Source organism: Heterocephalus glaber, unplaced genomic scaffold (genome assembly GCF_053883595.1).
Source record: "Heterocephalus glaber isolate CG9 unplaced genomic scaffold, H.glaber_assembly_v1.0 deba00000470, whole genome shotgun sequence".
In the NCBI taxonomy this organism is placed as follows: Eukaryota; Metazoa; Chordata; class Mammalia; order Rodentia; family Bathyergidae; genus Heterocephalus; species Heterocephalus glaber.
This window is the reverse complement of record NW_028258145.1, coordinates 12725255-12738138: the sequence shown is the minus strand read 5'-3', so window position 1 is coordinate 12738138 and position 12884 is coordinate 12725255. Positions and strand designations below refer to the sequence as shown.

General features: G+C 53.3%; 1 protein-coding gene across 1 annotated transcript; it reads right to left on the bottom strand.

Moving 5' to 3' along the window:
* Nucleotides 1-2722: 2722 nt before the first annotated feature.
* Nt5dc4 (5'-nucleotidase domain containing 4) lies at nucleotides 2723-9704 on the bottom strand. Its single transcript, XM_021257941.2, is given in 19 exon segments — nucleotides 2723-3141; nucleotides 3511-3579; nucleotides 4156-4332; nucleotides 4438-4502; nucleotides 4722-4829; nucleotides 5413-5445; nucleotides 5687-5718; nucleotides 5721-5769; nucleotides 6000-6053; nucleotides 6223-6316; nucleotides 6625-6699; nucleotides 6749-6819; nucleotides 6821-6851; nucleotides 7081-7128; nucleotides 7130-7171; nucleotides 7235-7376; nucleotides 7477-7494; nucleotides 7497-7549; nucleotides 9643-9704. Coding segments are annotated over 19 exon segments (1473 nt in total). The 3' UTR covers nucleotides 2723-2891.
* Nucleotides 9705-12884: the final 3180 nt, after the last annotated feature.

The window sequence follows — 12884 nt, the reverse complement described above, 5'->3', positions numbered from 1 at the left end:
GGCTTCTGTCCCAAAAGGCCTCGTAGGGAGCATTTGTTGCTTGGAGAACTCACCCTAATCAAGGACCTGACAATCACCCTCACCCCAGGAACTGCTTTTTTTCATTGTAAGGGAAGCAGATCCATCTCTCAGGATCAGCTTTATAATAACAAGGTCCATAAAACTGAGCTATAAGGCTTATGCCAGCAGACTAACTTTCCATGGCTGAAATGGAGGATGCAAATGGCCAGCCCTATCCTTCCCTTAGGCAGACTTGCTTTACCAGGAAGCCAAAGAATGCCCAGAGGGTTGCTTAGAGGTCACAGTGAGCACGGGACTTAAGGAGTCAATATGCAAAATCACCAGGATAAGGGAGCTGAACCAAGTCTCTCCGTGTGAGGAATGTGTTTGCCTCAGACCTGGACACACTTCAGTCCCTAACAGTCCCTCGAGATCAAGCCTGCACTGCCATCCTTTTTTTGGCTTCTAAAATGGTTCATCCTTGTCACCCATGCCCTCCCTCTCCCCAGGCCTGGTTTTCCATCTCTCCCCAAAAACCACTGTCTTGATATCACAGCCCAGCTCTCAGAAGAGCAGCTTTGCTTTCCTGATGCCAGGTTTTTGCAGGACCTCTCATGTTGCTCCCTGGGTACTAGCAGTAACATTCCAGGATGAACTATTGGTATCTAGTAGTGTGTAATTTTCAAAATGACGAATTGGAGGTTTTAAACCACCTGACCAGACTAAGTAGAGTCTCCGGTGCAAAAGGATGGGGAAATGATTGTGGAAGCTACAGCAACTGCAGAAAACACCTTAAATGAAGCTCTTTGTCAATACTCAGTAACTCTATTGTTTAGTAAATAGCTGTTCCTAGATGTAGGGAGCAGAGGAGAAACCAGGAGGAAAGAAGGCAGGCCCTTATCACCTGACACAAATTGTAGTGGAAATATGGGCCGTGGCAGAAATCGAGCCTAACATTTAGGGGCAGCTTTTTACAGGAGCCAAATGTAAAGTGAATTTTAAAAGAAGATTAATGAGTATTGCATACAGCATTGCTGTAGAGACAACTGTAAACCAGAAGACACAGAGGAGATACATGGCCATTCACATTTTTTAGTCTACTATACCAGGAACTTGGCTGAGTTTTTCACATGCTGTAAAAGCCTGCTGTTGCATGCCTGCCATGTACTGCCTCTAATAAGAGTACCTCAGTTTCCGCAGGCCGCCTCTTTCCCATCCCCAGCCTAAGTGCTGTGAGAGGAACATGCTGTAACCAGGGGTGAGCCTGTGCCCCAGGCCGGGACAACCAGGGCCTGGCATCTCCCTGGCCAGCATTGGCTGGAGGATGGGGTCACATCTCAGAATAGGTGAGACTCCATTTCCCAGACTTTGGTTGGAAAGACACTTCTCAGAGTTGTTGAAAGGATAAGATAAAAATCTGGAGTTTGGGATTGGCCATCTAATATCCATGTGGATGAAACCTGCCAGAAAACCAGCTGCTCCCTCGCTGCTATCCACTGCCCCCTTCCTAGGAAGTCACTATGCAACTCCTGAGAGTAGGATGTGCCTTTTCTCCTTGCAACTGGCATCACTTCTACCAGGGAAATAATGAGATAATGGAGTCTCAGTTTACAGCAGGCGCCAAGTTAATTCGGGGGACAAGGAACATCCCCAGCAGAGGCATCTTCTCCCTATGACCATAACTCTTACTCTCCCCTCCCCCCCTTAAGTAGCAAACTTATCTGCTAGGCTTTGACCCCACTGGGTTTGAAAGTTGGAGGCTAGGCTTGGGGACCTACAGAGCTCCTATCAGGGCTGGGGACCAGTGGATCCTTAAGTGATGGACGGTCAGAGTGGCCAGGGAGACTGCAGGGACCCACCAGCTCCTGGACGGCCCAAAACAGGGAGCTGAGCGGGAAGTGCAGGAAGTTGAGGCAGGTAGCGGTATAGAGGTCCGGCAGCGCAGTCAGCTGGCTGAAGAAGAGCGTCTGGTGGAAGCAGCTGAGGAACCGGCTGCCTATGGTGCTGTGGCACAGGTCCAGCTCCCGGCTGACCGAGGTCCCAGCCCTCCTCAAGCAGCACTGCCCTGGCAGTGGGCCCCACAATGAAGGTGAGCGCCCCCTGCTGGGGCCCTCGCCCATTCCCTTCTTGGGTACTTAGGCCTGTGCCCTTCTGCAGGAAAGGAGCTACAGGCTTTAAACCCACGGAGCACATGCTTTTGGGATGGGGCAGCTCTCCACTCTGCCAGGTCCCGCTCCGGGATTCCCTCACAGTGATCCCCAGGCCCCAGGAACGTGACCACCAGGACTGAGCCCACCGCCGACTTCACATGCTGATGCCCCCGCAGAGGTCTTGGCGTGGTCCAAACACCAAGCCCCACTCCTGCTCGCCTGGCAGGCCCTGCCCCACCAACAGACAGTGCCGTTAGAGCCTGGGGAACCGGTGGGGACACTGACACCTGCTGACCAAGAGCATGCTGTTTCCCCTCCAAGAGCCTAAATTTCCTCATCTGATAAACTAGGGATGATAATCCACACCCATCTCAACTTTATGCGCCAAAGGCTCTATAAAGATCCTTCAAGATGGCTCCTTGTGACCCTGCCCCCTGTGGGATCCTCCCGCTTCCAGTTCTGGTCTAGGCCCGGCTGGTCAGTAAGAGCCTCAAGGGAATGTTTTCCTTTGTTCTCTTTTTCCCAGGACCCTTCAGCTCACTGGCCCTGAATCTCATTTTCTCAGGCCCCTTCAGCTCACTGGCCCTGAATCTCATTTTCTCAGGCCCCTTCTCTGGCTGACCCCAGACAGCGATCACAGCTGGCCAGCCGGCCACGTGAAGACCGGGCCCAGCAGGCGGCACTTCTCCAGATTCAGCCGCGATGAAGACTGAGCGTCCGGAGGCAACCCTAGGACCCGGCTCACCCAGCCCCCAGGCAGCCTGCCGGTGCTGCGGGAATACCGACCAGCAGAGGGCGCCGGAGGACAAGGTCGGATGGAGTTTGGCGAGCTCGGAGTGGATCGGAGCTGGACTCCTGGGACTTGAAACAAAGGGGATCCAAGCAGGGATGGGAGAGGACACGCGCGGCCCTCCTCCCCTGCTCTCCTACCTGAATCTCCTTCTTGGAGGAGTGGATGGCTTGTAGCCCATAACTGCTGCCATCCATGTGCCTGGTGCAAAAATGGCCCTGTGACCCAGGCAGTAGAGGAGTGTGCCAGGGCCCCGGGGGGTGTCGAGAAGGCCCCTGGCAGCCAGGGAAGTTGGACCAGAAGTGTGCGCAGGCATGAGAGACCCCCAGCCAAGTCCGTCCGGGGTGTGTTAAGAGGAAAGGCCTAAAAGCCAAGGTCCCGAGTTCAATCCCCGGTACCAAAAAAAAAAAAAAAAAAAAAAAAGGAAAGGAAAAGCCTAGAGGTCACAGAAAGTGATCAGCCTTCTCAGTTTCCTGATGGCCTTGGCCCAGACCTCACTGCCAGACCTGGGCATGGCCATCACCTCCATCCCTCTCCCCACCACCACCCTCAAAAATGTAGGGCTCTCACTGGTACAGATCTGCCAGGTGAGTGTCCAGACTCTTCAGCTGCTTTGACCATTCTGAAAGACAGAGGGGACTGCAGGGGTGACAGCCCTTTGTCAGGCTCCTCCCAGTGGTCTCTGCTCCATCCCCCAACATCCGAGACCCCTCAGGGCAGATACAACTCCACCCAAAGCACAGCAGACCGCACAAGCCCCATGGGACAAGGGACAAAGGCATTCAGGGACCCAGGTGACCTTCCCAGAGTCACATGGCAATGACTCAAACCCAGCAGCTCTCAGAACAAACCCCAAATTGTTGGACTTTCATTAACCCTTGACCCCAAAGATGACATTGGGTGCTAGAAAAATGTGCCTCACACACACTAGCACCCTCAGGGCTGCCTTGGAGGCCAGGGTAAGGGGAGGAAGGAAGCCGCGAGAAGCACTGTGGGAATCTGGAGTCAGACCATGTGGACCTGAGTCCCAGCTTGGCCCCTAGGCCTGTGTGACTTCAGGCAAATGGATAACCTCTCTCTGGGTCTCTGTTATCTTGTGTCTAAGACAGATCCTCACAAACCACAGCTTGGACCCAATTCCTGGTCACCACTAACCCACCACAGGAAAAGGGGAAGACAGAGGTGCCCCCTCCCCAGTCCTGATCCCCTTCTCACCCTTTTCCCCGGGCCCAGATACCCAGCTCCCTGGGGCAGAGTTCAGGAACTACCAGGCAAGTCTGCCAGCCCTGCCACTTCTTGGACTTGATAGGGTCCCCAAAGATGTAGTCCCCGATGTACAGGATATCTTTTCCCCTCACACCAAGCAGCTCACACACCACGTCTGAGGAGCCGGGCCCACCAAGGGAGGACTGGTGCTGGTGCACCCCTCCTGCCGGGTGGGAGGTTAGGACTTGGGCTCCTGGTGAGAGAACCATGGGGGAGTGGGGGCTGGTACTTCCAGAGTAGACAGCACAGTGCTGGTGGGGCCCGGTGTAAGTGCCCTTGTGGAGCATCCCCAAGTTCTGGCAGGAGAAGAGGGGTCCCTGAGCCAGGAGAACCACACTTCTCCCCTGTAAGGGAAGAGGCTGTGGGGCCTCAAAGTGGCCCCCCAGTTATCTGCCTCCAGGGACTGAGGCCAACAGAGCCAGCAGTGGTCACAAGCAGGTCAACTCCAAGGGCAGGAAGTCTTCCCCCAGCCAACCAGAGGTCAAGGCAAATGGGGCCTCAGCACCTGCCATTACCATGTTGACCTGTCTCAGGACTGTCTCCTCCGCAAAGAAGCAGGGCTTCTGCGTGTCCACCACAATCAGGTCAAAGTAGGACCTCCAGGGTCTGGCTGAGGCTTCAGCCTGTGGGGCAAGGTGGGGGACATGTGTAGGCACACAGGGTACACGTGCACAGCCTGGGAAATCTGACCCCGCTGCAGCAGCCTCCCTGTCAGATGGGACATCCCTTGGACTGGGTATTGGTGGGTCTCACTCCTCCGTGTCCCCTGCCAAGCTGGGCACTGGGAAGTGTTCAAAAGGTGACTGTGGAGGTAGCATTGAACTTCACGTGACCAGATCAGCCTCCAGGGCCCCTTAAGGTGCAATCAGAGAGACCTAAGGACAGGTGACATGAGCACAGTCACCAAATTGAGGCCCCACCCACTGCCCAGGAGCACGTAATCACACCAGTGCCTAGGGCCTGTCACATGCTCCCTCCCCTGGCTTGCTATGCTCTCATCTCACCCCCTTCTCAACCCAGCCATCTCCTCCCCAGACATCCACCTGCCTGTGTAGCCCTTTAAGATGCCATAAGACCCTCTCCCCTGCCCACTGGGAAAATGATCACTCACAGGCCTGGTCCTTGCTGGGATCAGGGTGGACACGAGAGGGTCTTGGCTCTCTCTGCCCTTAGGCCACCCACCCTGGCCCAGCCCCAAATACTTGCCTCACTAGCAGCAAACAGGTAGGTCACGATGGCCTGGCAGGGGCAGGACAGGGGTCAAGGCACTCAGCTCAGGCTGGGCCTCTGCCCAGCACCCATCCCCCTCTCCCAGGGCCCCAGAGCAAGATGGCGAGAAAATTTCTCATTCCACTGAGGCTTTGAAAGGCCGAGCAATGGAACCCAAGCGGCCAGCTTTGAGGTGGGGGTAGAAAGGTCTTTGCTCCTCCCCACTCCCTTCCTTATTTCCTGCAGTCCCCAGGATGCCCTCCACAAACACATTAGTGTAGTTGTAGCTGCTATTGGTGGCCAAAACACCTTCCCAGCCTCCTACATCTTGCCCAGCAGGATAGAGATTCATGCCTGGGACAAAGGTGGAGTGACCCCAGGGCTGGGAACCCCCATCATTGCCCTGGAATCCTCTTCTTAGGTTTCAGCATGAGAGCCAAGCCAAGCCCACCTCCCAGAGCAAATGGCTCCAGAGGAAGCCCCTGAGCAATGTCAGGGTGAGAGCTCAGGCAACCTGGAGGGAGATGACCAAGATGATCAAGGAGGGGCCAAAGCAGTCATGGCCAGGATGTGAGGCCACTCGCATCCTTGTCCACCTATTTCCCCAAGTCCTGCAGGGTCTTCTCCTTGAGACAGCCCTGCAGGAGGGAGCAGAGCTGTGTGTGCATCCATGGTGGCGGGAGAGACAAGGGAAGCCAGACCCTTGTCCATGGTGGGAAGAGGAGTAGAAGGTCTATTGGAACTGGTGGAAGCCCTGGGCAGCCAAGGGCAGACAGGTCAGAGCCCCTGCAGACCTGGACCACTCACCAACAGATGGATATTATTCATGGCTTCATTCACATCCTGGAAGAGACTTTGGAAGGACATGAAGAGGTTGCCATGCTGATAGCCAGTATCACAGCTGGGATAGGACAACAGGAGACAAGAGAGGCTGATAAGGTGGCCTGAGGTGACCACCAGCCCTGGAACCTCCACAGAGTGACTCCTCCAGCCTCACGGGGGCTCACACTGGGTTTATGTCCCAGCCATCCTGAGAGGGATGTCACCCCCGTGCTGAGTGTGGCCCATGGGCATCACAGGTTGCAGGTTCTTCCTGAGCTCCTGGAGTCCCCCAAACCCTTCATAAGGGACCTCTGTGCCTTGGTTGGGCCCCTCACTTTGGGGCTGGGCCCCTGGACACTCCAGGGCTAGGCAGGGCACAGGATGCACTTGGTATATCAGCAGCAGCTGGAGAAAAAGTCCACCAGGCAGGCATAGAGGTAGGTTTCTGGGACAGAGAGGTGGCTCAGTCACTGACCTCAGGACCTTAAGGACCACCTCCCACCCCTTCCACCTGCCCTCACAAAGCAGGTTGAAGAGAATGCTGAGGATGTGGAACCACTGCATGTCATCCCTCTGAATGAAACTTGCTGGGGTAGAAGCTCCAGATCTCTATCCTAAGGAGGGGGTGCCAGGTTCAGGGGTGCAGGGGGTGGCATCCACTCCCTGGTGCCTCCCCAGAGAGGCCTCTCCACACCCTGGCCAACCTTCCCACCTCCACCTCTCCCTCTGCCTCATCTGGCTGGCATTTGTGCAGATTGCGTCACTCTCCCTCCACCCTCTTCACCCAGCACGTGGAGCTCCATTCCCCTGTCTTCCACCTCCTTGGCCACCCTTATCACTTACTCAGAGAGGAAAGTGAAGTTGTGGGCACCCAGCAGCACATTCCCATGTGTCTACCTTTAGATTCCCATAGAGTGCATCAAATACCAGCCCCCTGAGGAGACAGCACAGGGGCTATGGATGGGGGAGCCAGGCCAGTGACAGCCTCCTGCCTGACTTCCCATTCCTTCCAAGGCCACATCTCGTGAGGAAGGTGGGGTTGTAGCTGTAGCACAGGCTCTCAAGCAGGTACCCGGTGCACACCAGGCACTCCAGCAGCAACTCAAAAGCCAGTGCCTCATAAGCCAAGGACTGGTAGGCTACAGGGGCCCAGGCAGACCCAGCAGCTTGGAGCCTGGCTGCCTGGCCCCCTGGCCCCCACCACCAGCCCCTGCAGCCCTGCACTGCAGCCCTTGATACCTGCCAGAGTGTGATCCAGTCAAAGCCAAAGCAAAGAATCTTTCCGAGTGCCAGGCTTCAATTGACAAAAATCCTGAGAAGAGGAAAAAAGGAGTTGAGATCAGTCCACTGGTCCCCAATATCCAAGACCTTGCTGGTGGGAACCGAGCAGAAGGGACCTTGTGCCCACAGCTGCAGCAGTGATGAGGGAGCGGAGTGGGGGCCAGGGCCTTCTCTCAGTCTGAGCATGAAGGCAGTGTGTGTCCAAGCGTGTGCAGGGGATCAGCAGCTCACTGACCCATCATGTGGAAATGTACAATTGTCAGTGGGGGAGAGGCTGTCACTTTCTAAAGTGGGGTCACTGGATCCAGGATTAGAGAGGGACAAAGGAAGAGATCTTTGTGAGAGAGAGGGAAAGGAAGGAACTACCTCTGGAGTGTCCTGTTCGAGTTTCCACCTGATTGCCGCTGCCACCTATAGAAAGGTGTCCCATATAGTGCAGGTGCCTGTTTTGGGTGTCCCTCCATCTGTGTGCTTAGAGAGCCCTGTGTGCTGCTGAGTTGTGTGGAGTGCTTACAGGCCGAGCTCCCCAGTCCCTCCCCAAGTTCCCCACTCACCTCTAGTGCCAGTCCCTCATCAGGCCTTGAGAGGCCACCAGGCCCTCAGACTCCCTGCTGGGCTCTGGGCTCGACCACTATGGCCTCATCCCTGCTGATCACTGCCACCAAGAGTGAAGAAGAGGCCGTGGTCTCTTCTCCAGCCACCTGCACACTATCAGTAGGGCCCAGGCTTTCCCCTCTCCCTCAGAAACCCTCCCTCTGCCACAGCTGGCCCCACCCATCTCCCTTACCCCGCTTTGAGAGAGGAGTCAACCAGGACAGAGAGAACAACTCAGTAAGGATCAAGAAGCAGCAGTTCTATACCATGCTGCCTCCACATCTATGACTTACGCATCCAAGGACCCCAACTGCCTGGAAAGTGGAAGCATTTTATAAATGAGCCAAACATGGGAGTTACAAAGGCAGAGACACTGCTTTAATGATTAAAAAGTCTTTGATAAATATATAAAGGATTTTTGCAAAAATCTAACATATTTGACCAGCAAATTCCCAGCTCAGACCATTTAAAGATGAAATCACTAGAAGCATGCCAAGACTTGTAAGACATGGCAAATGAGGGGCATCTCAGAATCAAGGAAAATGAGTACAAAATGAGTTATGAAAAGGCAGAGCAACTGGGGCCATCGTGCACAGCTGTGAATAGCCCCTGTGGGCCCACACCATCATCTTTTCCACAGAGCGGTGACCTCTATTCAGAGAAGTGACCTGGGATATCCGGAAACACAGATGAAGGGGCACATCCTCTTCTAAGAAGGAAGGAAGGTTATGATTCATTTTAGAAAACTTTTTCTCTCAAATAGCTAAACTAAGTGAAGTTAGGCAATTTTAAATGGATGAAAGTGACGGGAGGGGGAAGCAAGTCTGTGGAACACCTCCTTCCTTGACAATGCCAGATGAGCAGCTATTAGGATGGTGAGGCAGAGGTATGGAGGCCACAGGTGAGGCCGTCCCTCATTGGAAGCCATCCCTCATCCCTCATGGACAGATGCATGCATGCATGCATGGATGGATGGATGAATGGATGGAGAGTTGAATGGGTAGATCAATGAATGGACAGATAGACAGATGGAATGCTTTATATGTTAGCCTTAATTGATAGGTTTCAGAAAAGAAGCAAGCTTCAGAAATCAGGAGGGTTTCCGGAGTCCCTTCCACCAATTCTGCACTGCCTGCCCATCTCAACCCTGTAAGCACTGTTTCCCACATTGCACAGTTCCTTTTTAGGTTAGAAAAGAGAAAGAGGAGCAGTATCTGGTTATAAGGAGTCTCTCCGAAGTTCCTCAACCCTCTCACAGAAGTCACACAGCAGCTGTAGAAATGTGTATGCTGCTTTCCCCACAGCGGAACCTGGGGTCTATGTGGAGCTCCCCTCACACCTAAGGGCAAGGAAGCCATGCATTGACACTCAGGCACACTCTGTCACTTGAGCATTTCTCAGGCCTCCTCTCCAGGTGCACTGACAGCCATCTCTGAGGGCTGGCTGGACAGTGTAGGGTTTGTGCCCAGCCACACTGGTGACTGGGAAGGGAATCACTTGGTGGGTGTTGGCGTAACCTGCACTGCCTACCTGGAGTGGCTAGGTACTGTCTGTAGCAGTGACCATGTCCCTGCTGGATCTTCAGCTGGCATGGTCTGTATTTCCACCTCTTGTTCAGACCTCAGAGCCCCTAGACTAACTGAAAATGACCTGAGATGACCTGAAGACCTGAGATGTCACATGATCTGACCCTGAGCCATAGACATCTGTCATAACAACAGGGAATGCATTCCTTTGCTTTTACTGTGAGCAAGGCCTCTAACAACCCCATAAAATAGATCCATTGTTATTCTGAGTTTACAGAGGACTAAATGAGACACCCAAGAGTGAGCAACTGTACTATTCTCACAAAGCTAATGCATGGTAGAGCAAGACTGAGCCAGGACAGCCGACCCAGGTGCCTTCACTCAAACTAGGCAAAATCTCCTCTGCCTATGGAGCCCCACAAAAGTCCCCTGCCTTTTCAATGTTATAAAAGACAACGGAAGGCTGGGGAAACATTCCAGATTAAAGGAGGCTAAAGAGCCATGACAAATGAACAAAATCTCCAAGATTACCCTGGATCCTGCTGCAGGGCACATAGGGCTAAGGACATTATTAGATCTACAAGAACAGATGGAAAATGGGTGGTAGATAAAATGAAATTATGGTATCAGTGTAAACCTATGACTGGATGATTGCATGGTGGTAATGTAAGAAAATATCCCTTTTTTTGAGAAATACTCACTGAAGGATTTAGAGCAGAGGCCATTATGTGTATCATTTACCTTCAAATGGTTCAGGATAAGCGATCATGCATGTACATGCATAGACGTGTGTGTGTACGGGGTTGGAATGGAACAAAACATTAACAATGGGTAAATCTTGGTAAACTATATAAGGAATTTCTGTGTATTTTTTTTTTCTGTACCGGGGATTGAACTCAAGACCTTGTGCTTTCGAGGCAGGCAGTGGTAATTTTTTACTTTATACCTTTTCATAAACAAGATTATTTTCAAATTGAAATTCTTTTGTTTTCTTTTCTTTCTTTCTTTTTGTTTTGTTTTGTTTTGTTTTTTGAGATAGGGTCTCCCTATTTAGTTCAAGTTGACCTTGAACTTACTACAGCCCAAGCTGGCCTTTAACTTGAGGTGATCCTTCTGCCTCAGCCTCCCAAGTGCTGGGATTAGGATTATGGTATGTGCCACCAAACCTGACCCAAATTGAAATTCTAGAATTAAAGGGAGTCTGTGTTCTCAGGTGGACAGCCACATTCCCAGTCACCGTCCTTGAACTCCTTTCTCCTCTCCCCCACTTTCTGAGCTCAGCATGCCACTTCTCCTCTGCTGAGGGCAGGTGGTGGGAACAGGACTAGCCTGCCCAGCATTCCCTTTGGGTCTTCTGTCTAGATGGTGTCTGCTGAAGAAGTGTCAAGCTCAAGCATGTGGTGGCTTTCCATCCCCTGGCCACCTACACTCAAGAGAGGCCATCAGATCAGGGGCACCTGCGAGGCAGGGACCAGGTGTGGATCTGCTGTCACCCCACACTGGCCCCCTGTATCACCCCAACTATCCGTGAAAGCCTTAGCAACCTGGGACCATGCCGTGGGACTGGAGGAGGCTTCCATCCCCTGGAGCTTGGAGAAACCCTCTCGAGGTAACCAGGGCTGTCCCCCTAGAATCATCCCCTGGCTTTCCCACACAGGTGCCACTGCTACAGGGAGACTGAGGTGGGACTGAGCCGCACGCCAGGAGGTCTTTTTAACAAGAGAGTTGTCAATGAGGTCTTTAAGGAAAGGTATGATTTTTATTAGTTTAGAAGAAAAACGTGCTGAAAGGCAGAAAGGAAGTGGACCATAGGGGACAGCAGAGGATGAGACCTGCCTCTGGGCAGTGGCCAGGCCCTCAGAGCCCAGCCAGGGTGCCTGGCCCAGCAGTCTTCCCGCTGGTGTGGGCACACTGCCAACCAGCATGTGCTACAGTGGGTGAGGAGGGACCGTGACCAGACTGTGACCAGAGATTGAACTCCACTTCCTGGGAAGAGCCTGGACCTGAGTCAAGGCCATGGAACTTGTGGCCCAGAAACAATTCTGCCCCACCCAGGGCAAATGCCACTCTCCTCCTTGGGTGAGGGACAGGGAGGGGGAGATTTAGGGTAAGAGGTAAAAAAAAACTCCCAAGAACTTGTGGTTCCTTCCAGCTTGTCACTGGGAGCCACTGGAGTTTGTGGTGTGTGTTAAGTTTGTGGTGTACCTGTGGGTGTGGGGAGGGGTGTGTGAGTGTGGAAGTGAACATGCATGAGTGAGCATGGGTGGGTGTGTGAGAGTTGTGTGGGTAGCAATGTTGAACCAAGACTGGGCAGAGGGCGTGCCTGTCACTAACCCTAGAACTCAGGTGGGAGCCCTAGGGGGCCTGCAGCTCTGGGGAGGGGAGGAAGGAAACAGGGGACAGGGATGCCACCCATGCAGCCCATCCTGACTGTCCTGGAAGAGCACAGATGGGGGACAGGGAAATTGAGGGCCATCAATGTCAGGCTCTTTGGGGTCACTCTTTTGGATGAAATTGACCTTTTTCCTGCTAACTAGAAAACCTATGGAACCCCAGGGAAGAGTCTGAGGCCTGCAGTGGTGGAAGCTGCAGGAAGCTCAGGAGACAATTGTGTCCTGTCCTTGAGGAACACATCAGGCCTGTTGGTGAAGGTGCACTAGCCAAGAGGGCAGAGGGCAGGGCACTGCAGGAGAGGCCCACACCTGACCTTGGTTGGATGCCAAGGTCATGGCAATCTTGCCCAGCTCTACAGAGGCCAAGACAAGGAAGGGCTTGAGCCTCAAAGCTGGGGGACCTCCCCAACAGAGCCCCCAGTTCCTCTCACTACAACCTTACAGCGCCGGGGCAAAGGGAAGCCATGTGGGAGTCAGAGACACTGCATGTGTCAGCTGCCTTCTATGCCTAAGTCCTTGTAGGAGACAGCATGCAGATACTAAGCATCCGCCTCGCACTCAGCCTGTGAGTGAAATGTGTTACTTGTCCTTTAAGGAACACAGTCTAAGAAGGGAGGCAGACAACATGCTCTAGTAGGAACCATGAAAGGGCTTCCAGTCCAGTCCCACCCAAGTGGCCATGTGTGGTGTGGCTTCCTTGTACTCTGGTAATTCCATGGTGGGCACAAGTTTCTGCATGAGGCCCTTCACGAGGCCACACTGCATCCTCGAGACCAATAAAACAGAGAGGCAAAATGCAAGAAGATCCTTCATGTTGTAGGACAAAAGATAACTGGTTAATCTTGAAGTGATT